Genomic DNA, 26,381 nt, shown 5'->3' with positions numbered 1-26,381 from the left:
AATTTGTGCATTAAGTCTGTGACTTTTTCTTCGCCGTCACTATCACTTAGCACAATAGGTGTATTTATTAGTGTTTTCACTGTTTCTTGCAACCTTTGAATCCGTTCTTTTTTTCTTGCAATGCGTTGAAAAGTTTTTTCGCGGGATTGGTACAGTTCTTTTACTTGTTGTAATAGCGCGTCTTCGTGTTTACTTAACTCTTGTAATTGCGCGTCCATCTTTTGGTCGAATGATGTTTCGCTCGCCGTGGTTAGTACGCAACTACTGTCTGACAGGTTATTGCTTGTCTTCTTTATATCTTTGTTCGGTGCGCTATCCCCTCCACTTGGTATCGGGTTACTGAGTACGTCGTTGCCGCACGTGTTTTTATCGTCGCAAGTGTCCTCAATTTTATTGCTTTCGCGAATCTCGGCTATTTCCTGGGTTTTGATGTTTATAATTGCCGGTCTATTGTTAACTGTAATTAAGCGTTCGTCACTTCTTGTTAATTTATATATCTGCAATATTTTGGTATTCGGATGACGTTTTATTTGATTTTAAATTATTAAATTGTTCTTTTTGAGTTTGGATTTCTTTTTTAATTTTATCCTTTATTTCGTCTGAATTACATGTGTTTTGTTGTTTAATTTGTAATTTAGCTGTATTTTGAACGTTATCGTGATTATGATTTGCAATTTCATCTATCGTTTTCAGGAGATGATTTGTAACTTCTTGTGAACTTTTTTCGCTTGATTTGCCATTATTTTTATTTTTAATTTGTATTTTTGGTATTTTAATGAAAATACAATTTTTCTTTTTCAGGTTGCTTATGTCGATGTCATCTTGGATCTTCGTGTGATGATCTTCAGGTATTTCAGGTGTTTTGTGACTATTTTTTCTTTTTGGATTGCCTTTTTTGCTGTCATCTAGGATCTTCGCGTGATGATTTTCTGGTAAGTATAACATGTCTAATTTACATTTCTTTTTGTTTTTTATTTGTAGATTGTTGTTATTTTTGGGCTTATTTTGATTTTTAATCATGCCCCCTTCTATATGTGGAATGGGTGGATTTGCTTTTTCTTTTACTTAAATTTCAATTTCGATTGAATTACATTTATTTCGTTCTTTTATTTGTATTTTAGGTAATTCTTCTTTAATATCGATGCCCCCTTCTATTTTTGAGATAGTTGGTGATCTGATATTTGGTAAGTATTCTTCTGTATTTTCTTTTTTGATTCTGTTTTTTACAGGTATCGGTTGTTCGGATTGTCTATTTGTTGCTTCATACATAATTTGTTTAGGTATTATGTTATGTAAGTATGTTGTTTGTATTTTTGACTTAGTTTCATGTGTTTGAGTTATCTCTTTTTCTTGTAGTCGTTCTATTGGTACAAGAGATATTACATTAATAGTTCTAGCATCATTGTCTTGTGATGTTTGGTTATTAATTTGATTTTTTAGAGTTGGTTCTCTGTGTGGACGGATTTGTCGGGAGTTATATATTCCGATAACAGTTCCGTCGAGCTGTTCGATTAAATATGCGTTTTTTCTAATTACTTCGCGGATTCTGTATGGTCCGTCGTAAATTAAATGTAATTTTTTAGTTGTTTTTCGCCTTGCATCAGATCTTCTATGGAGTTTGATCCATATTTTGTCTCCGACTTCGTGTTCTTTCGCCGATTCGTGTTTTTCTGCTTGTGCTAGACGTTCTCTGGCTTTCTTTTCCAGATGTTGTTTGACTTTGTCTATTTGTGTTTGTCTGTCAATTTCTTCTGTTTCTTCTGGAAGTAATCGATTATTAATTTGTAGATTTGATTGCATTTGCGGATATAACTCTATTGGAATTTCACCAGTACTGAAGTGATGTGTGGAGTTTGTTGTATCTTCAAAACGTTGAATGATTTTATTCCATTGTGAATGTTTATCGTGGAAATATGCTCTTACAACGCGTCCTAGTTCCTTCATTACACGTTCTACCGGATTTGACTGAGGATTATGGGGCGAAGTTCTTCGTACGCTGAATCCTTCTTCTTCCGCAAATTCTTTCCATCGGTCACGTCGGAATTGAGTTCCGTTGTCTGTGATTATTGTTTCTGGTTTTTCTATTGTTGTTAGGTATTTTTTTTTATTGCTTTGATGATTGTTTCGATTTTTTGATTTGTCACAGGAAAGCATTTGATTAGCTTTGAAAATTGATCCATTGTGACAATTATGTATCTTAGGCTTTCTTTTGTTGTAGGTAATGGTCCAAATAAATCCAACGATATGGTTTTATTTTTATCTTCTGGCAAGTTGAAATATTGTGGTCCGCAAGTTGGTCGTGTATAATATTTTGATGCGATGCAAGTTTCGCATGATGCTACCACGTCTCGGGTAATCCTATCCACATTGTTGATTTTGAATAATTTCTTTACGAAACCAGTTGTTTTGTCAGTCCCGTAATGTACTAAATATTTGTGGACTGAGTTTATTAATTCCCACGCCAAACTGTTTGGTATTACCACTCTTTCTTTTGCTCCTTCGTTAACACGAATTAGTCCTTCTCGGATTTTGTATTTCGAATTTGGTTTGTTTATTTTATCTTGTAATTCCATATTTGTTTGTTGGGCTCGCTCGATCATTTCGATCCATTTGTCTGGGTTGTCGTTTTCTTCTCGTTCTAGAATTTGACATATTTTAAATTCATTTAGAATTGCAGTTTTATTCGTGTTATCGGCATATTGTCGGGATAGAGTATCTGCTGTCTCGTTTTGTGTTCCTGGTATGTGTTCTATCTCCAGGTCGAATTCTTGCATGAATGATATCCAACGCGCGATTCTTTCACTCGCATTTGCGCACGAGCTTACGAATTTAATAGCTCTGTGGTCTGTGTTGACTTTAACTTTGCGTCCCATTAGAATTACGTGCCATTTTTTTAAGGCAAAAATGAGTGCTAAACACTCAATTTCAGTGATTGTGTAGTTCTTCTCTGCATTTTTCAAGCTTCTGCTTGCATATGCGATTGTATACTTTTTGTTTTCTTCTTTTTCGTCGAATTGGTATAGTCTTGCTCCAAGACCTGTTTTCGATGCGTCTACGTCTATGCCAAAATTAAGTTTTGGTCTTATTAGATATAGGGTTGGTGCTTCTGCAAATTCACTTTTGATTCTGTTGAACGCTTGTTGTTCGATGTCAGTCCATGTGAATTTTACTTCTTTCTTGAGTAGGTTCTCGAGTGGTTTTGTCAATCTCGAGAGGTTTTTTACAAATCTTCGGTCCCAATTAATTAAATCTAGAAAGGATTGTAGGTTTTTCTTGTTTTTCGGAACTTGGAACCCTTCGATTGCGAGTTTTGTCTCATCATTAATGTTTGCTGTTACTTCGTCAAAAGTATGTCCTAGGAATTTGATTTCTTTTTTCAGAAATTCGCATTTGCTTTTGTTTATCTTGAATCCAACTATCTTCAATTTTTGAAGTACGGTGTCGATGTGATCCAAATGTTCCGCTAACGTGTTCGATGCGATGAGTATGTCATCTAAATATACTATAACGAAGTTTAGCATGTCGTCTTGTAAGGCTCGGTTCATGGCTCTTGTAAACGATGCTCCTGCTGTTTTTAGGCCGAATGGCATTCTTTTAAAAACGTATGTGTGGTTGTCAAACGTGAAACCTGTATATTTTCTGCTCTCTTTTTCGAGCGGTATTTGCCAAAAAGCTTGAGTGATGTCCAGAGTTGTGAAATATTTTCTATTTCCAATTCTGCTGAAGATTTCGTCGATCGTTGGTGGTTGAGTATGATCTCCTGCCATTTTTTTGTTGATCTCTCTTGCGTCTAGACATATGCGTAATTCGCCTGATTTTTTCTTTACGGTAACGAGAGGGTTGACGTATTGTGTTGCCGCCTTTTTAATTATTCCCTGCTCTTCCCATTCGTTTATCAGCTCGCGTACTTTTTCTCGGTGTATTTCCGGTACGGGATACGGTTTTCGTTTGTAGGGTTTATCGTCCAATATCTCGATTCAATGTTTGTAATGGTTGACTCTTCCTATTCCCTCCTGAAATATTTCATCATGTTTGGCGAGAATTTTTTGTAGCTGAATGCCCCCTTCTTGTTTGGACATTTTGATGGCTGATATATTCTTGATTGGTGTCGTATTGTTTTTAAATTGAACTTCGAATTGTTCTTTGTTGTATTTAATTAGTGCTTCATATTTCGTGAGCACGTCGTGTCCGATTACCATCGGGTAAGAAAGTTTTTCTACTACGTAAAATTCGTGTAGTATTTTATTTGAATTAACATTCATGAGGATTTGAATTTTGCATGCTACAGTTAATTCCTGTTCGCCAAAAGCTCCGCGTAGCTTGCACTTCCGGATTGGAATCTTGTCGTGCTTTTTGCCCGCTTTGACTATTCGATTTAAGGTTTCTTGAGACATGACCGAAATTTCCGCTCCTGTATCAATCAGTGTGCGTATCATTGTCTTACCGACTTGAACGTTTATCATTGGTTCAGTTTTCGGTTTGGTTTTTTCTTCTCGGTCAATATCTTCTTCGAGATCTTGCATTATTTTGCGCATTCTCATTATTGCAACATGTTTTTCCTCTTCTTTTATTTTTCTTTCAGGATTTGTCGATGTTTCGTCCTCTACCTTACTTGATTCTTCATCTGATGATGATTCTGGTTCCTTTTTCTTGATTGCAGAAATTCCTCTTTTACCGGCTGTATTCGTCTCTTTTGCGGTTTTATTTGCTTTCGCAACTGCTTTTGATTTCGGTACAGTTTTGTTCCGGTCTTCTTCGCTTTCGCTATCAGGGAATTCCACAATTGGTTTGGAACTTTGTTTCTTGTTTCCCCCTTTGTGATCATACCAAGGTAAAGCTTTTTGTCGTTCCTTTTGGTATTTTGGGTTTTGCTTTGTGTTCCAATTTGTATTTTGTTTCTGGAACCTTTGTGGTTGTTTCTTTTTTGTGCCTGTCTCTGGCTTGTCGCTTACTTTTTGTTTTGATTTTTCTTCCGTATATGCTTCTTTATCCTCTTGGATTTCTTCCAATAGTGATGTAAATTCTGGGATACTTTTGATGGTTGTAGATTTGATTTCCCGTGCGACATTTGTGTCAAAATGCCTTTTGATGCAACGTATAATCTCAATATCGCCCATTGGCGGTTCGAGAAATTTGGCTTTTCGAGCCAGATCCAGTGCGTAGTCCGCCATTCTGGATACTTTTCCATCTTTGAATTTTCCCATATAAAGCTTTTCTCGGAACTTGGCTTGTTGAGGTTCTCCCCAGAAATGTTCCTTAAACTTTGTGCGAGCATCGTCAATGTGGTCGAAATCTTGAATTTCAAACCATGCTGCCGCTTGATCGCGAAGACATCTTCCGAAAAAGTATAGAAGGTCTTTCTCCTCCACGTCTTCATATATTGCGATTGTATTAAATTTTTTTATAAACCTCATTGGGTTTATATCTTCTGGTTTTCCGCTAAATTTGATTTCGTCAAATGGACTTTTTATCCATCCACCTCTTGGTAATTTCATGCCCTCTCTCTGCATCTCAACCGGTCTTGAAACGATGGCATTGTTTACTTGTTCGGTTAATATTGATTCTTGCGAACTGCATCGGCTCCTCAAGTCCAGATTGTTTTTTAGTGTTTCGAGTAAGGTTTCCATTTTTTGTTCGAGGCTTCGGATCCTATCTTCGGCTTGATGGCTGTCAGATGATGTTTCGGGTTTTTCAGAATTTACTCTTACTTTTCCCGATCTAAGTGTTGACGTTGGTGAGTGTTGTACTCCCCGGAATGTTTGTCCGGTTTTGTCGTCTTTGTTGTCCATGTTTCTTGACTACTTATTTATTACGGATTTATTTAACTATTTAATAATCTAACTTTGGCTATATTAGAATAGAAATTAATACGATGAAAACTTTCTTTATTGTTCGCGCTTTTAAATCGATTGGATTGTAGCGTTTTGTAATGAACCGGCCTTTCGTAATGGTCCGCGCTGTGTACCGTCGAGTTTGGCGTCTTGTTATGGTCCGCGCTTTTTTCGTGACCTAGGGCTTTCGTTATGGTTCGCGCTTTGTTCGTCGAGTATGGCGTCTCGTTATGGTCCGCGCTTTTTTGTTGGGTTAGGACTTTCGTTATGGTCCGCGCTTTGTCCGTCGAGTATGGCGTCTCGTTATGGTCCGCGCTTTTTCTCTGGCCACTTTTTCGTTTTGTCCTTTATGTAAATTATTGTTTCCTGATTTTTATGTTTTTCAGGTGTGTGAGCGTAAGTGTGTATGTTCTGACGTCGATAAGCGAACGCCAGGTGTATTATTTTTATTTTAGGTTCGGCAATCACTAGAAATTCCAATGGATTCCTTCTTTTATTAGTGTGCTTCACCTTTATTTTAGTTAAATTCGTTTCGTACTTACTTTTCCAAATTATTGCAATCACCAGGTTGTTCTTAAAAGAACACCTTCTTTTATTAGTGTGCAATAATTGGATTATACTGCCACGATGTTGATGCTGAAATAGGGTTTTCTTCATGCAAGTGTGCATAGAAAATTTGTTTTTAACCCGAGCATTTGCATGCAACAGTATATGTTTCGCGGATATTCAAAATCTTGCAATATCGCGTTTAATATTAGCTTATTTAATTGATTTGTTTGAAATCAAATTTGAATAGCTATTTTGAGCTACCAAGAATTTTGAAAATTATGGTGCCGTTATGTTTTGAACGAAACTGAATTTATTTTTGTTCGGTTTATAATACCGAAATTAATTTACCGTATGAATTTACGTGTTCTTAATTCATTATTCTGTATTCATGCAGATGTATGAGTGTCTGTATTATTGTTCTGTCGACGATAAGCGTCGGCAGGTGTTACGGTCACTTTGTGTCTTGTTTGACTAGTGCCGCCTTTGTCGGTATCTTTATTTTCGATACTTTCTTTTTGAATCGCTATCGCGTTTTTATTTATGTTTATCCGCGACGTAATAATTGCGATGAATGTTTCATTTATGTGTATAAATGTCAGTGTTATTGTTCTGACGGCGATAAGCGCCCGCCAGGTGTAACGGTCACGTTTTGTCTTTGACTGAGTGGTGCCGCTCTTTGTCGGTATCTATCTCCGACGTGAATTTCTTTTCGGTCGCTATCACGTTTATTTTACGCGATATTTTTATTGCGATGAATGTTTATTCACTTGTATGAATGTCAGTGTAATTGTTCTAACGGCGATAAGCGCTCGTCAGGTGTGTCGGCTACTTTTTGTCTTTGACTGATGGGTGCCGCTCTTTGTCGGTATTTATCTCCGACGTTTTTCACGATCGCCGTTTTCTTTATCGGTGTCGTGATTTCGCTATTGCGATGAATTTCACCGGATTTCTTGCAGGTAATGTTTTGGTTTCTCGTGTTTTTTACGGTGTATGTGTGTAAGTGTAATTGTTCTGACGACGATAAGCGTCTGTCAGGTGTTCTGGTCACTTGATCAGTGCTTTCTTTTTGTCGGTCTTCTGACAGATTTATAGAGAAATTTCCAACTTTTGTTGTCGTTATTAGAACAACGATCAACGTTATTTTCTTTGTGGTAAACTTCCTGCAAAGAAATTTCTTACGGTTGTGTTTATTATAGATTTTGACTCGTGTTTTTAAGACGTTTTTGCAAGCTCGTACTACATAAGTCGTACTGTCGGCATTAATTGCTGACAGCTGTCACGTTCGCCACTGTTATTCGCACTTTTCTGTATCGCGCCCGATATGCTACGTTAATTTATTTTCGCCGAGCTTCGACACAGTGCAGGCTAACACACGACTTACTAACGACGCTCATTTTACTGTGACCGTGCAATCCCTTATTTTAATCAGAATCGAACTTACAACGGCCCAGGTTGCCCGCTTTCGTCATTTGTGCGGTCGCCAGTTGTTTTAACCTTATAAACAACAAGGTTACTTACGGTTGTTGATTCCACATGGCAATGTTGACACGCTGGTTTCCTCAAGTGGATCGTTATCCCGCTGGGTTTATTAGTTTCCTCTTTTTGTTCTAGGTCGTCGGGGGATGCTGGATTCCTCCTTCTCATTGCCACAGACGTTTGAGGATTCGCTGGACTGTTTTGCCGTGGGATGGATGATAACGGGTAAGATGAATCGACACGTTATGTTCCAGGTAAATATAATGTATATATTTTTTCTTTCAGGTTCCACACAGATTCTATAAATACTGTACAAAGCGATATTTTACTAGTCCGCGTTTTTTACGATGGAACAGAGTAGAATTGAACAGAACTCTCAATCTCTCCACCTCTCAATCTCTGAACCACGAGGCCTTGCCGCGCCGGCTTATATTTGCCGCAACGTCACCCCTCTCCTGACCCGCTGGCCAATCACGTTCTTTTGCCCCGCCAAGGGTCCGCTGACTACTCAGCGCGTTGCGCGCGCGCGCATGCTCTATACTTGGCTCATCCTTAGTTCTATGTTTATATTATATTTATACTATGTACATTTTATTTGCTTATTTGGCAAAAAATAAAAATGAACGTCATAATGCTAACCAATTGACGCATTGGTTTTATCACATAATAAAATAAATAACCTTGAACCTAGCTGGTCTATTAACATGAATGAAAACTAAAATTTTATCTTGTCTCGCGCTTTATAATTTAACATTAACTCAAAATGCGTGGAGTAATTGTAAATATGCAAAAAATAAAAAATAAAATTTACATTAGGCGACTTAAAATTAATTTTTATCAAACTTAAAAATAAAATAAAAAAATTCATACTGCTTTCGTCCGCTACTAGGATGTCACGTCCTTTAACCAAGGCAGCTCTTCCGGACTGCGCCCAGCTGTGGTTGGTCGCAACATGCTTACGCCGCGATCGAGGGAGTTGAATTTAATAGCCTACGAGATCTAACACGACGTTTAAAACTTATTTTCGGACCGAACAAATCCATCGATCAATATCGAGGAGAGTTAGCAAACATATTTATGAAACAGAACGAGAACATTTTTGATTACATCGCGCGCGTTCAAGAATTAAGAACAGCAATTATAGATGGAGAAGCCGATGTTTGTGGAAATCTCGACGACGAAGTTAGAGATAACATCGAAAAAGCGTTACTAACAGTTTCATTAACGGATTACCTTCCGATTTATTAATCCGCGTGAAATTAGAACGACCATATACTTTTGAACAAAGCATTGTCTCAGCTATTCAATTATCCAAGACCCTAGAAGCCGAAAATCTTCGAAAGAAAACTAATGCTTTTAATCGCGCTTACACTTTACCTCGTGCCGATGTAAACTATCCGACGGCAAGACAAACCGTGAACAATGTTGATAATAACCCTCCAATAATTAATAATTCGCGCAACAATAATATTTCTACTACTGCTCCTTTCATTAAACCTTTGATACCTGGTCAACCCGGACCAAATTATCCAGCCACTAAAATCTGTCGTTACTGCAAAAGTTCCGGTCACTTCATGAGCGAATGCCGGAAACTCGCTTACAAAAGATCACTCGAACAAAATCAGGCTCAACCTAGTACTTCTTTTGCTAATTCGGGAAACCCCCAAAGCGTTCCGGTACAATCCGACGTCCGCCGGAACGAAGCCCCGACAGGACGCACACAACCTGCAAACATGATCCTTACACAGCAATCAATTCCAACCACACCACTCGAATCTGCAGTGTAGATAACGAAATTAAACACAACGACTTACCTTCTATCGAACTTATATCCCCACACTTATCACATGAATGCAATTTTATGATTGATTCAGGCTCTGGCATAAATCTTATCAAACAACAATTTGTATTACCTCACGTCAATCTAGATAAAGAAAACATTATATCCATTCGAGGCATTTCCTCTGAAACAATAGTAACTTTAGGTTCCATAACTATCCACTTGTTAGACAAACCTACCCTGTTCCATGTAATATCAGACTCCATTTGCATTCCCCAAGACGGGATCCTAGGAAACGCTTTCTTGAAAGAAAGAAGCATCATCATAAATTATAAGGATAGATGCCTTCATCACGACACTATTATCATTCCTTTCATCACCTATGAAGTTGGAAAATTACATCTCAAAGCAAGGACTGTTACTCCTTGTTGCATTCATATTTCTAATCCAGAAATACATACTGGATACTTACCCTTACAAACCCTCGCTGACAAGGTGTTCTTCGGAGACGCACTCATTACTCATTCAAACGGAAGGACATACTTACCGGTATTTAATACCACCGAGGAGGATTTCAAAATCGACATTCCGTCCGTAGAAATTTTTGATTTTGAATCTCGCGAATCTATTAATGAGAGTACCAAGACCTTAGGGCTCGACGTACTTTTTGAAGACGAAGAAATGGGAGAATACATTAATCGGACCGAAACCTTAGGGCATTCGGTACCTTCTATGGGAGATTATACTAATCACACTGGAACCTTAGGGCATTCAGTGCGATTCCAAAACAAAGAAGAGATGGGAGACAAATCTACTAGATACATTGAAACCTTAGGGCATTCAATGTCTTGCAATGAAGAGTATATTACCGAGAGTCGGGAGACCCCGGTAATGGGAGATGAAATTTCTAATTCCGTCGATTGTGCGAGAACCCTAGGGCTTTTCCCGACCAACGACAATTCTACTAATTCTTATCGACCACACGCTGTCGAAAAACTTTTGAGACTCGAACATTTAAATCCTGAAGAAGTTGATCATGTCAGGTCAATTCTTACTAAGCATTCTGATAGATTCCATTTGCCTAACGAACCTTTAGGAACTACAAACGCGACTCAACACTACATTCCAACTATTAACGAAATTCCTATACACAATAAACAATACAGGTTTCCTCCTGTCCATAAAGAAGAAATCGATAAACAAGTCGGCGAATTATTAAAAAATAATTTAGTCGAGTATTCTACATCGCCGTATAACTCACCAATCTGGATAGTACCGAAAAAACTAGATTCACAAGGCAATAAACGTTGGCGTATGGTTATAGATTATCGAGGATTAAACGAAAAAACTATAGGAGACGCTTATCCTCTTCCTAACATAACAGACATTCTTGACCAGTTAGGATCAGCCAAATACTTTTCAATATTTGATTTAGCTTCCGGATTTCATCAAATTTCTATGTCACTTAAAGACGCTCAAAAAACAGCATTTTCCACGCCATACGGGCATTATCAATTCAAGCGCATGCCATTCGGTTTAAAAAACGCACCCGCTACTTTCCAAAGACTTATGGATAATGTATTATCGGGATTACAAGGAAACGAATTATTCGTCTATATGGACGACATTGTCATTTACGCACGATCATTAAGAGAACATGAAATCAAATGTGAAAGATTAATGCAAAGATTACGAGACGCGAATTTACAATTACAACCAGACAAGTGCGAATTTCTAAGGCACGAAGTAGCTTATTTAGGCCATATAATAGGCGCGAACGGAGTCAAACCAGACCCGGGCAAAATAAAATCAATAATGCACTTTCCAACTCCAAAAAATCCGAAAAACATAAAGCAATTTCTCGGTTTAGCCGGATATTACCGAAGATTTATACCTAATTTTTCTAAAGTCGCGAAACCATTAACAGATTTATTGAAAAAGGATAGCATATTCAATTGGCAAATAAAACAAGTAGAAGCTTTTAACTCTTTGAAACACTCGTTATGTTCAAATCCCATTCTCCAATACCCCGATTTTACTAGACCTTTTATACTAACTACCGACGCATCGGGATATGCGATAGGCGGAATTTTAAGTCAGGGACCGGTAGGAAAAGATCTTCCTGTCTCATATACTTCTCGAATTTTAAACACTGCGGAACAAAATTATTCAACAATTGAAAAAGAATGCCTAGCCATCATATATTGTATTAGCCATTTCAGACCCTACTTATACGGAAGACTTTTTACTATAATAACGGATCACAAACCTTTAATTTGGCTACATTCCATAAAAGATCCAACCTCCAGACTCTGGAAGTGGAAAACCAAGCTAGCAGAATACAATTACGAAATTAAATACAAAAAGGGATCACTAAATAATAATGCCGATGCTTTATCGCGGAATCCACCCACAGATTTAGTTTTACCAATATTCGCTTCAGATAATGATGAGTCATCCGATGAATCCATATTTTCAAGTAGACCAGGACCTTCCGTCAGATCAATTGAAACAAATGCTCTAATTCCCTACCGCAGTAACAATATTGATAATCCTAATTATGTTAATATAACCGAAAACGATTCCGATTCAGATGACGAAAGTCCAATTCCTAACAACGATAATCATGACTATGCAAATATGTCAAATTTAAATTTAGAATACGATTACGTCGATCCAGTAATTTCAGAAACTATACCAATTATACAACCCTCTCCCGTAATTCCGAGTAAAGTAAAAATACGCGAAATAAAAGATAACTTATTAAACCAAAAAGATAATAATGTAATTTTTATAAGTCTAGACGGATCATCTTACGACTAGGAAGCCGAACTTTATTCCATTGCAAATCTTTTACCCACATACGAAAACCTCAATTTTGAAAGAGTTAATGTAAAGAAAATCAAATCAAATAATTTAAAATCAATCCCGATAAGAACAAACAATCGACTGTCTGTAAAACCGCAAACTGTGAAAAATTGTATACGCTCTTTAGACTGCGTTAACGAATTACAATTAACTTCCTTTAGCATCAGCAAAACACAAATTCGACGACATTCCTTGGTCTTACATTATTAATCAAATAAAGAAATTTTTCCACGACACCCGTATAAATATAACTATTTGTCAAAATTTAGTCAATCACCCTATCCCTACAGAACGCGTAAAATTAATTTCAGAAAACCATGCATCAGCATGCGGTGGCCATAAAGGAGTTACGAAAACATTTAATAGACTTCGACCTCATTACTTTTGGAGTACAATGAAACAAGATATTCAAGAATTTATTAGAAAATGTCGCGAGTGCCAGTTAAAAAAATTAACGCGCGTCAAAACCAAGCAACCAATGATTATTACGGATACCCCTGGTACAGCTTTCGACAAAGTTTCACTAGATATAGTAGGACCATTTCCTATCACGAATAACGGAAATAAATATATTTTAACCATGCAAGATTTATTAACAAAGTACTCTATAGCAGTACCATTAAAAGAAGCCACTTCATTAACGATAGCCGACGCTTTTACAAAAGAATTTATTTGCATTTATGGAACTCCCAAAGCTATCCTTACCGATCAAGGTACCAATTTTCTATCAACTTTAATACGCATCCTAACTAAAAAATTCAATATTCAACATTTCAAAACCACTGCTTACCATCCTCAATCAAATGGATCTATAGAACGGTCACATCACGTATTAGTAGAATATTTAAAGACACAAATCGATAAAGAAGATAATTGGGACGAATACATTAAACTCGCCATGTTCTCTTATAATACAAGCGTCCACGAAAGAACAAAATTCTCGCCATACGAACTAATATTCGGACGACTAGCCAGATTGCCATCCGCGTATCAACCTATCGAAGAACCTCTAGAACCTACTTATCAAGAATACATAAACACTTTATTCAACAAATTATATGATATCCGCGAAGAAGCGCGACAAAATCTTATTAGAGCCAAAGAAAGAAGCAAATACTATTATGATCAACGTGTAAATTCTCGACAGTTTAAAATAGGAGATTATGTTTTCTTACTAAAGGAACCGAAGAAGGGAAAATTTTCAGCACATTACGTAGGACCCTACGAAATAATAGAGATCCTACCTTCCAACAACGCCAAAATCCTAATCGACCATAAACCGCGGATTGTCCATATCGATAAGTTAAAATTAGCACATATAGAACCAGGTTGAAAAACAGTATTTCTAATTTTGGGTTTCAGATGTGTTGGCATCGCCAACCAGTCCATCCAGGACAAACTACAAGCTCCCCACTACATCAGATATTCGCCTTCGCAAGCTGCGTAAAGGTATACGGATATCGTAACGTAGTCACTAATTCTGCACGTTGCACGAATTGTTATTCAAATCTCGATCTAGCCGCACGTTCCTTTTACCAAACACGGTATACTCACGCCGTTGTGATTGGATTAGGTTATCCTGAACCACAGTGTTCTGTATGTTCCGAGCTCCTAACAATTTCCAAACCAATACGAAGTTGTATAATTTGCACTAATTATTTAATGAGCATAAATCAAGAATTACCCTTTTAACCACCTCTAGTTGTTTAAACTTTAAGAAAAATGTCTTCCAACAATCCATGCGATCACAACGCAACAGTTTCTAACACGTACTACGAACACCCTAATATTGTTGAACTCCACACTCTGTTACAGAGATTTCCTTTAATACAGAAAATATTACTATTTTTTCCTAATATACATAGAGCTAGATGCTATAAAAGCACAGTTTACGATAATTATTGTCAAATTTGTCGCATCACGCGAAGAACTCAATCGGTACCTAAAGACATTTATAATTATCACGTTTATTTTGCGAAACCGCACCTCCTATTCCATGTCTCAACTGTCGCTATGCTTGTTACAAAATTGAACCCATAACTAATTGTGAAGAATGTTTCTTTACCTATATTCAATACGTAGTAAACGTGTGGAAACGCAACGATACCATTAGATACTGGGACGGAAAAGTACCCACCATTAATCATTACCAGCCTACATTATAAAACAATACGCTAATAATTATTATTGTTTTACTAGATGGGAGGACGAATGACCACGCGTCATACAAATATATATATATATCCAAGATTATTTATGTATAATAATATATGTATTCCTAATTGCAGGTTCGCTATCAGCTCGGACGCCTATAAGATTATTAAAATCTCAACGCTAAAATTACAGGTATATTTTAGTAATACGATATATGTAAAATTCTCATTTCAGAAAACCACCCTAGCTAAACAGGTTGTTCAGCATGGAACCCTGTACATTATTCAAAACTTTATTCTTACTATTTCTAGCCATTATTTTTCATCTTTGTATGAGATATGCTTTACTTAAGTACATTTCATACAAAACTCCTGATATTGCATGAGACTCATATCCACGCAATATTCTAGCTAATACGATACACCTTATATTATTACAGATTATCGTTAACTCGCTCACTGGTAATAACTCCGTTCCTCGCGAGAGTTATCTATCAATATAGTATTCAACCATTATGAATAGCCTCGCGAAAACCTTAACGTACTTAAAAATATAATATATTATACACTCATACTTGCATTAACTCGGAGAAAACGACTCCAGCTTCACCAGTGAACGAGCTAATTATATTTCACCCAATAGCAACCTTTCGAATAATTTTTACGAATCCTACAAAAGACACGGGCAGAAAAACCTGCAACCGCGCAATTGATATACATAGATATAAGACGCAAAATTAGTTTATAACATATATACCCGTGCGTTAGCATGCACTCGTACACGTATGTATGATTGCACGCACACATATATATATGTCCATGTGCGAGTCTAAAACATACATAAAATAATAAAATAACGACGGTAAAATCATGTATATTATACTATTCAATTATTAGAAGATTCATCACGCACCATTATCATGTCCGAAGCCAGGACTACCTTCGCACATGCACATGTATATATCTATAAATGCATACACACGCACATATAAAAATATATATATATTTAAAAATATTTAATTTAGTAAACCAGTCCGATTGTGCGTTACAGCTTGTCATGATGTTAGGGATTATTCTAATACTCTCCGTTAAAACTTCGTTCGCCTTGATTGGATTTGATTGTGGTGGACAGCATCTCAACATTACCGCCGTTTCCCTCTTAGATGTAGGAGAATGCAATCTCCATCATCAAACCCCAAACTCCACAGAAACTTATGTACAACTATTACAACTTTCCGAATATAACTATGCAGAAGTTATACAGTGCAAACTAGAGATATCCCGCACGATATATCACTGTGGCATGCATTCGCACATCTCGGTCGTCTTTAACGGAAAAGCAGATTACGTCCAGGAAACCGGATATTCTCAATGCCTGCGAATGTTTCAAGACGGTACTACTTCCTTGGGACCTGCTCACTTAATTAGTGGACTTAAAATCAACCAAACTTCTTATCACAGCCTTACGCTGGCTGGCGAATTAAAAACCGATGGAACTTGTAAGGGTACGCAATATTCTGACCCTTACGGCACATGGGACAACGTAATTGTTCAAGCAGTCGCAAAAATCTCACTCAAATCATCTTATGTGCCAGTACAACTCGAACACGGTAAAATCAAGTTAAGGTCAGGAACCATTTGTACACTGGCCGACAGCTTCTGTTTGGACTCCGACGACGGTTACACCTTTTGGAAACCAGTACCAATGAAATCCTGCAACTTCAACCAATACGATGTCCTATACGAGGGACTAGCGACCAAGATAACAGGCGACGACTCCCCCATCGTCTACAGTCTCACCACACAAGACATCACGTTCGCCTTAACAAAAACAAAAGAGCAGCCATTATGCGGATATACCCTGCTTCGCACGGAACATCCGAAATTATTTATTTTGGAAACAAAGCAAGGCCAAACTTTTGCCAACAAAGGTACGATCCCTGTGGATAACCTCGATATATTCACTTACATGAACTCCAAGTTTGTGTATGTTGAAAAACACATCCGACATCAAATGACATCTTTGTATCATAATGTCATACAACAAAAATGTGAATTGGAAAGACAAGTAATAACCAACGCCTTATCCTTTGCAACTCTTTTGCCTGATGAATTCGCGTATAGTCTAATGAAATCGCCGGGATACATGGCCGTCACCACTGGAGAAGCTGTCCAGATCATAAAATGCATCCCTGTAGAAGTTACCGTACGTCCAACCAAAGAATGTTATAACGAGTTACCCGTAACCGTTAGAAACGCTTCTTACTTTCTCACGCCCAAACCAAGAATCGTCACAAAAATCGGAAACGAGCGAGAATGTTCTCAAGAATTACCAACGTTATACCGGATAGAGGACACTTGGGTACAATTCACACCAAAAGCACAAGTAAGACAGTTATCACCTCAACAACTACGACCTATGGCATCTCTTAACTGGAGTTATTTAACACCCGGACCACTAGCTGTTAGTGGAATTTATACGCAACAAGACATAGAAAAATTGAGAGACCACATTATGTTTCCCGCAGAGAAACCGGCACTGCTCAACGCCGTCGCCTGTGGGCTCATCGGACATCCAATTAACGCCGATTCTGTCTCGTTATACAAATTACTAGACGAAGAATCACTCAACAAAATCGTAGACAACACCGCAGCAAAAATATGGAAAGGATTCATGAGTTTCGGATCAGCCACGGCCGGTGTCGTTGGAGTATTTATGATCGTTCGTATTGCTAAATTGGCAATTGACACCATCATCCATGGATACGCACTACATACCGTATATGGATGTAGTCTACATCTAATAGGAGCATTATGGGACTCTCTAACTAATCTCTTGCTTCACCTCAGCCGCAAGAATATGAACGAAAAGGAAGAAAAGAACAAATTCCCAGAAGTCACCACACCTCTCGCCACCATCTCAGACGCACCCCCTGCACTGCCAAAAAAACCGCCAGTGATAAGTCAGCCACAACTTCAAGGTTATAACACCAAACGACCTGGAGAAATGGAATCCACAAATATAACTATCCCTCAGACATATAATGACTTACAGCAGCATCTTTATAACTTCGAACAAAACCCTAGGTCAACGTCGGGTTTTATTCTCAAATAGGAGGGGAGATGTAACGTCCAGACAAATTTCAAAATTTTAATCTTTTTCAAAAATTAATTCTTTAACATATTAGTCATGACAATCGCTAAACTACATGAAAGACCGGTATTAACAAATATTTAGTCTCGCATATAATCGCTCATAAGTTAAAAAACATGATTTCGGCCCGCCCCTCACCCCCCCCTCATTACCCCGGAGTTAGAACCCCTATAGTATACCTACTTAGAAATTCGTTCCTGATGCAAGTTACTTATCAATTTACATATAACTATGAAATGTAAATGTAAATTGATAAATTTTACCAACCTATCATGATTATCAAACTCTAACTATAAAATAACAATAGAAGTTACAATTAAGCTTTTCTACCATTTACATGCAAATATGAATATAAATTAAAGCAAATAAGATTATTTTAATCTATAACAAAATTTACGAAGTAATGCATTTTATTTTAAATTGCAAAAGGAATCGACATATTCTAAAGAATAATACCTAAAATATATAGATATCGTTCGTAAAGTAGTAATTAGGTATGAAACCCGCTTTATTATGTGAACTCGGCTTTACTCTCAAGAAACATCTAAAAGATTCTAGAAGATTCTAGAAAGACGGTTGAGAACCGTTACATTCCTGAAGCATGACGAAAAGCATGATGCAACGCTGAAACACGTTGCAACCTGCAAGGCCCGTTGCAAGCCGCGTAGCGGTGAGTCACCAAAGAAGCACCGCTATCGCTACCAAGAAGAAGATAAGATAAGTCGGAGCGCATAGCCAACAAAGGCATACCGCTATCGCTACCGAGAATAGGATAAGGAAAGTCGGAGCGCTCGGCGATGAGTCATCAAAGGAACGCCGCTATCGCTACTAAGAAGCCATCTCTCCGGGACTTAACCGTCGCAATCTCTACCAGGAACAGATTGTCTCCGGTACTTCCCCGGCATACCTCTCTTGCCATTGGCTAAGCCGCATCGCCCGATGGGAGGAGCGAGCCACATTTTACGGTATATAAACCCTGCACCCGGCACGGAACGGCAGTGATCCGCCGAAAGTTGTTCCAGTCAATCAGTTCTAATCCAGCAATCAACCAGCTATTACTACGGAGTTCCTGAACAACGAGACATAGCCGCCATTTTGGTGAGGCATAGCCGCCATTTCGGACCGAGGTACCGAGGCTCTTCGGATCTTCAGACTCAGAGGGAAGAACACAGTAGCGAAGTGTACCATAGCAAGGCACATTAGACATAGTCTAACCTTGTGAGTATTTAAGCCAGTTCACATATCCCTAAATAGTAAAGCGCGACGGGCACTCATTATATTTAATCATTATATTTAATTATCCAATATTAACTCAATCTTACATTACATTTCAAACTCTGAATTTTGAACATAGACATAAGCCATATATTACTCTGCGTTTCCGATATTATTTCAATCTACGATTTGCATCTGCACACGTCTGCGTTACAATCGTCGATTTATTCAATATTCTATCCAATACTATTCAATACTATTTAATCAATTTCGCATACTTATTTGATTTATTATAATAAATATACTTATGTATTTTATTGTATTACTGCTTACTTATATATGTATGTAACCCTGTATCCTACCACATATTAGCGAATTGAATGCCGCTAATTCCTTTGTACACATTAGAAACTATATCCTGTCAGAAGGTACATTCGCAAGTCATCTCTGAGGTGCACGTTTAGTAAAGTGAACGTCGCATTAGCCTATTAAGACAAGGACCAGAGAACCCGGCCTAGCCGGATGAACACCTATCTCTCTATCTCTTTTTACGCTTTTATTACCTTGCATTTTCCAATAGTTGCGAATACTTTACCACACCAACTGACAGTGATTTTGCATATTGATATTCGATTCATTCGACAAGTGTACACCACCCGACCCTATTTACAACCAATAGAAATATACTCTGTCATAAGGTACATTCGCAAGTCATCTTTGAGGTGCACGTTTAGTAAAGTGAACGTCGCATTAGCCTATTAAGACAAGGACCAGAGAACCCGGCCTAGCCGGATGAACACCTATCTTTCTATCTCTTTTACGCTTTTATTACCTTGCACTTTCCAATAGTTGCGAATACTTTACCAAACCGAATGACAGAGGTCTTGATAATTACTAAGAATTATTACTTCAATATTTAAGACTTAAATCTTTGATGCTTGAAAGTACAAGTATTAATATTCTTGATATAGATATTAATACACGTACTAAGATTCCTTTCCTATTCCACATTATTACCAATTTTCTTTCAGTATCATTTAATTACAGTTATAATTGACACAACGCTTAATTAATTAACAGGTGAAGGGCATTCTCGTACAGATTAACCTTTCATCTCGTCTCTAACTCTTTAACACGTAAATCACGACTTAAACGTGAGTCACACTCGATTACCTTTGATTATTTAACTATCTCAGTTCTATAAAACATATTATTCATATAAATTTATTTAACCATTAGATGGTCTCTCCCTTCCGAAGGAAGAATCAAATTGATCGTGACGAGCAACGTCTCCATAGACTACGCGAACGTAGAACAAGAACACCCTTAAATCTTAATGTCCAAATTTATCCAACGCGAATAATCGTACGATCCCCTTCTTCAGACGTTTACTCGCCAATTAACAATATCCCCCCTTACATTGATTATTCTCATCCGCAATTTCCGGAGCCTTCACCGTTAGAATCAAATACGTTAATAACGAACCCTAATCATCAATTCTTACCCGATCCTGAATATTATATCCCGGATCAAAACCAACCAATTACATCGCCAGAGTACGATCCCATTTTACAATTTAACAACGAACAAACCTTTTACATTCTCAACGATGACACTGCGAGTCTCACTCACGACGTCGATAACGTCATCCCTGAGGAAGCGCAAGATAACTTCACTTCTTTCATAACTTACCTCAACCAGCCTAACAATCCGGAACTGGAGCTCAGTCATATTGTAACTCAATTTCAAGCTCCCCACAAACCACGTCAGGACCAATAAATTTTATACCAATAGAAAGGTTTTATAAATGAATAAATGACATTATACTTGTAAAATATCTTTATTTATTGACCCGACCCGTCAGGTTCCTTCTCTGTCCGATACACTCAATCGAATCTCAAGCTCTCGGCTTCCCTGGGTATAGCCGGCCTAGCAGGTTGCCCATAAAACAAATAGAGAGCAGCTTCTTAAACGTCCACCGAGGTAGACGCGAGAGAAGACCGTCTTGTGCAAAAGGTAATTTATCGCCAGATGAATTATTGGACGTAACAAAGTACTGAACTTGGCTGTGCTGGCTGAACAACTTTCGGCGGATCACTGCCGTTCCGTGCCGGGCGCAGGGTTTATATACCGTAAAATGTGGCTCGCTCCTCCCATCGGGCGATGCGGCTTAGCCAATGGCAAGAGAGATATGCCGGGGAAGTACCGGAGACAATCTGTTCCTGGTAGAGATTGCGACGGTTAAGTCCCGGAGAGATGGCTTCTTAGTAGCGATAGCGGCGTTCCTTTGATGACTCATTGTCGGGCGCTCCAACTTTCCTTATCCTATTCTCGGTAGCGATAGCGGTATGCCTTTGTTAGCTATGCGCTCCGATTTATCTTATTTTCTTCTTAGTAGCGATAGCGGTGCTTCTTTGGTGACTCATCGCTATGCGGCTTGCAACGGGCCTTGCAGTTTGCAACGTGTTTCAGCGTTGCATCATGCGTAGTTTTAGAACCTTCTAGAATCTTTTAGATGTTTCTTGAGAGTAAAGCCGAGTTCACATAATAAAGCGGGTTTCATACCTAATTACTACTTTACAAGCGATATATATATATTTTAGGTATTATTCTCTAGAATATGTCGATTCCCTTTGCGTTTTGAAATAAAATGCATTACTTCGTAAATTTTGTTATGAATTAAAATAATCATGATGGACAGGTAAACTTATCAATTTACATTTACAGTCCATAGTTATACGTAAATTAATGGGTAATTCACGTCAGGAATGAATTTCTATGGATTTCTAATTTTTCTAATATTTTATACTTATGATTTGAAAATCACAATGGACGGTTAAAACTCATCAATTTACATTTTTATTCCATAATTATATGTAAATTGATGGGTAATTCGCGTTAGTAACGAATTTCTATGGATTTCTAATTTTTTCTAATATTTATATCTATCATTTGAAAAAGACAATGGACGGCTAAAACTCATCGATTTACATTTTTATCCCATAGTTATACGTAAATTAATGGGTAATTCGCGTCAGGAATGAATTTCTATGGATTTTCAATTTTTCCTAATATTTATGTCCATTATTTGAAAAATCACGATGGATGGCTAAAACTTATCAATTTACAAACATTTGACAAACATTTACGACAAAATAATAAAGATTGTTTAGTGGCGCGTTTCAAGTTTAGTCGTTGACGAAACATCATAACGATGGGACGTGTTCCTCTTTTAATTTTTAACTTTTAACATCATAACGATGGGACGTGTTCCTCTTTTAACGTTTAACTTTCGATTTCAAATAACACCGGTGTGATGTTATGTTAACCTCGGTTTAATTGATGGTATGTTTATAAAATTTATACTTATTTTATTAATTTAACACTTAAATGAGTTTTCGTATGTTAAAAAATATTGTGTAACATTATGTTGTAGAAATTTCACTTGAAAAGGACCACAACCAAATGGTCGAAACGTCGTGAAATAATCAAATAAAATTGCTAGTTACGTCGTAGTCAAGTCGTTTAAGCTTATTTTCACCACTAGCGACAAATATTAATTTTGATTGATATTAATTTTAATTGATCGTATTTTTGCTCTTGGACTGAAATATGGAGCACGTACGGAAGGATTGTTTTTTCCAACACATTTCTGAACAATATAATAACGAGACCGCCTATTTGTTTAAGTCATGGATTAAATGCAAGAAGAATTTTTATGCTTGTAACCATCAACTAAAATTTTTACTCCGATGTCGAAGATATGACATTGTGCCGTCACACATCAAGAACCTAAAGACTGAAATTAGTTTTCACAGTGCCTATGCGAAACGAAGGTTTAAAACTATAGTTAAGAATAATCAAGTTAGATTATTGAATTTGGAGATTAAAGATTTGAACACAAACCTAAATTTCATTCGGTGTAAGATCTCTAATATAGTGAAAAAATTGTTTGATTCTTTACCTAATAACGTGGTAAATCAGTTTTTTCGTTTAAGTAAACAACGACTAAATAACTTTAATTATAGAATAAAAAGTAGGATGATAAAAAAGTTTGATAGGATGAAACAGAAATATATGGTATTGTCAAATCCGTTGGAAAACATCGACAATTCCAACTGGTTAATAAATATCAGCTCTAAAGTGTTACCTGATACTGTATCTAAACTCTTAAGTTTAGGCGATACGTTTGCCTTACCGATTCATTGCTCAAATAAGAACGATCGACTAAATTATACTGTTGAGGTGATAAAGAATTTTGAATCGAATTGTCGTTATGTTCCTGAGGATGCTTTGGAAACAACTAGAATATCCATTGCCAATTCACTACAAAAATTTCTGTCTAAAAGTAAACATATCAATTATAGTGACAGATTTATTCATGATGCGTTTAATATTTCTAATAAATATCTGCAGAACAATAAAGATTTAATTGTTACCAAAGCTGACAAAGGACAAGTGACAGTGGTTATGAATAGAAATGATTATGTGACTAATATGGAATTATTGTTAAGTGATTCGATGACATACAAAAAATTAAATAAAAATCCGATTACACGTCTGACGAACAAACTTCATACGTTAGTAAAGTCATGGCATAATAATGAGATCATTGATGATCAAACATATAAATTTCTGAATTGCACAAATGGTAATTTACCACGGTGTTATGGACTCCCGAAGATCCATAAGAGCGGGTATCCATTGAGGATCATTGTGTCATCGTTAGGCAGTCCCTTTTATAATATTGCCAGTTACATTCATGAGATATTAGTTAAGTCTGTTAAGAAACCGGATTCTAATGTTAAGGATGTTTGGACTTTTGTGAATACTATTAAAAATACAATGGTTAATGACGATGACGTAATGATTTCCTTAGATGTTTGTTCGTTGTTTACAAATATTCCAAAAGATTTAGTTTTTTCTGCAATTGAGGGTCGTTGGAGTGACATAAGTCTAAAAACTAAATTTAATTTGCAACAGTTCCTATACGCTGTTGATGTAATACTTACTTCAACGAGTTTTCAATTTAACGAGCAGTATTATGAACAAATTTATGGAAGCCCTATGGGATCCCCTCTATCACCGATACTAGCTGACTTAGTAATGGATGACTTGGAAACAAATTGTTTAAGTTCTTTAAGTTTTAAAGTTCAGACTTTTTATAGATATGTGGACGACATTTTTGTTATTTTACCTAACTCTAAAATAAATGAAATTTTAAGTACATTTAATAATTATCATGAACGTTTAAAATTCACACATGAAATAGAGACCAATTCTTCTATTAATTTTTTAAATTCTACAGTTATCCGCAATGGGAATAAATTGACAACTAATTGGTTTAGGAAACCTACATGTTCTGGCAGATACATCAATTTTCTTTCGAGTCATCCTATTAAGTACAAAATTAATACGATTTACAATTTAGTAGACCATGCAATTTTACTTTCTAACGAACAATTTCATAATACGAATATTGAGATTGTAAAGAACATTTTAATTAATAATTGTTTTCCGGATCATATTATTAATAAGTATGTAAATAAAAGAATTAATGTACTGAAGAACAACAGGAATGGTAACGGTCACAATGCGGATAATAACGACAGTTTGAGTAACGATTTAGATAATAACGTTAATGTGAATTCGGCTCAAGATAAGAATTATGTAATTCCACTCCCATACGTTAAAGACGTTAGCGACAGTATTAAAAGGTCACTTAATAGTGCTAACATAAATGTCGTTTATAGTTTGCCAAAAAAGTTGAATAGGCTGATAAAACGAGGTAAAGATTTAATAACTAATGATATTAAAACGAATGTAGTTTACAAGATTAACTGTAAAAATTGTAATGCATCATACATTGGACAAACAAAAAGACATTTATGCACTAGAGTGAAGGAACATGCCAGCAATATTAAATTACATGAATCTAATCATTCGGTTTTGAGCAAACACAGATGTGATTTTGGGCATAACTTTGATTGGAAATCACCGACAATTTTACATAACGAGAAACATGTAAGAAAGAGAGAGATTGCTGAAATGTTCTTCATAAAGAAGCATGACAATACAGTTAACCTACAGAAAGACACCGAGAATTTGACAAACATTTACGACAAAATAATAAAGATTGTTTAGTGGCGCGTTTCAAGTTTAGTCGTTGACGAAACATCATAACGATGGGACGTGTTCCTCTTTTAATTTTTTACTTTTAACATTATAACGATGGGACGTGTTCCTCTTTTAACGTTTAACTTTCGATTTCAAATAACACCGGTGTGATGTTATGTTAACCTCGGTTTAATTGATGGTATGTTTATAAAATTTATACTTATTTTATTAATTTAACACTTAAATGAGTTTTCGTATGTTAAAAAATATTGTGTAACATTATGTTGTAGAAATTTCACTTGAAAAGGACCACAACCAAATGGTCGAAACGTCGTGAAATAATCAAATAAAATTGCTAGTTACGTCGTAGTCAAGTCGTTTAAGCTTATTATCAATTTACATTTTTGGTCCATAGTTATATGTAAATTGATGGGTAATTCGCGTTAGTAACGAATTTCTATGGATTTCTAATTTTTCTAATATTTTATACTTATAATTTGAAAATCACAATAGACGGTTAAAACTCATCAATTTACATTTTTATTCCATAGTTATATGTAAATTGATGGGTAATTCGCGTTAGTAACGAATTTCTATTTTTTTTTAATATTTTATATCTATCATTCTCTAACCTGTATGTTTCCTAACGAATGATTCGGAACGGAGCACCCTTGTTAATTATGCTTTTTATGACAGAAATGTTACTTAAAAATGGGTTGCTATTCCCATTGTCATTTGTGAGAAAACATGTTTTAACTTATGAGCAATTATATGTGAGATTAAATATTTGTTAATACCGGTCTTTCATGTAGGTAAGCGATTGTCATGACTAACATGTTAAAGGATAAATTTTTGAAAAAGATTGAAATTTTAAAATTTGTCTGGACGTTACATATGTGAAGATGTCGAGGTTGTCGATTCTAACCTTGAAACGGCTTTTGAATGTCCGTTCGGGCCTCGTTTCGAGGATACACAGCTTGGGATGTTCCGTTCGCCAAAGGTTGTATCCGCATACGTTGGTCTCGGTTGTCCTTGCTAATGCGAAGGTTGTGTCACGCGCCGTGACTGTATAAATCGTTGGCGCTTCCTCTTGGGGAGTGCTGGGCGACAATCGATATGCTATTCCTTCGTAGAGGACATCGTATCGTTCCAAAGTGACAGTTGTCAATTGGCAGGATTGTCCAGAAGGTGGAGGCGCCGTCGGCATCAATGCATTCGCCTGTCGTTACGGGACAGCG

At 36.7% G+C, this 26,381-nt stretch overlaps 1 protein-coding gene and 1 long non-coding RNA gene across 2 annotated transcripts; both read left to right on the top strand.

The window, feature by feature from the left end:
- The first annotated feature begins 15,734 nt into the window (after nucleotides 1–15,734).
- Nucleotides 15,735–18,892, top strand: LOC146722367 (uncharacterized). The gene has a single exon (XM_085484903.1). The coding sequence runs from the start codon at nucleotides 15,961–15,963 to the stop codon at nucleotides 17,770–17,772; it is 1,812 nt and encodes a 603-aa protein (XP_085341029.1). The 5' UTR covers nucleotides 15,735–15,960; the 3' UTR covers nucleotides 17,773–18,892.
- Nucleotides 18,893–22,167: 3,275 nt separating this feature from the next.
- Nucleotides 22,168–22,524, top strand: LOC146722366 (uncharacterized). Its single transcript, XR_014925197.1, has 2 exons — nucleotides 22,168–22,371; nucleotides 22,463–22,524. It is a non-coding gene; the product is annotated as an uncharacterized LOC146722366 (long non-coding RNA).
- The last annotated feature ends 3,857 nt before the right edge of the window (nucleotides 22,525–26,381 follow it).

The sequence above is a fragment of the Nylanderia fulva genome, unplaced genomic scaffold (assembly GCF_048542155.1).
Source record: "Nylanderia fulva isolate GAGA-0341 unplaced genomic scaffold, ASM4854215v1 Scaffold324, whole genome shotgun sequence".
NCBI classification, from domain to species: Eukaryota; Metazoa; Arthropoda; class Insecta; order Hymenoptera; family Formicidae; genus Nylanderia; species Nylanderia fulva.
This window is presented reverse-complemented; position numbering and strand designations above follow the sequence as displayed.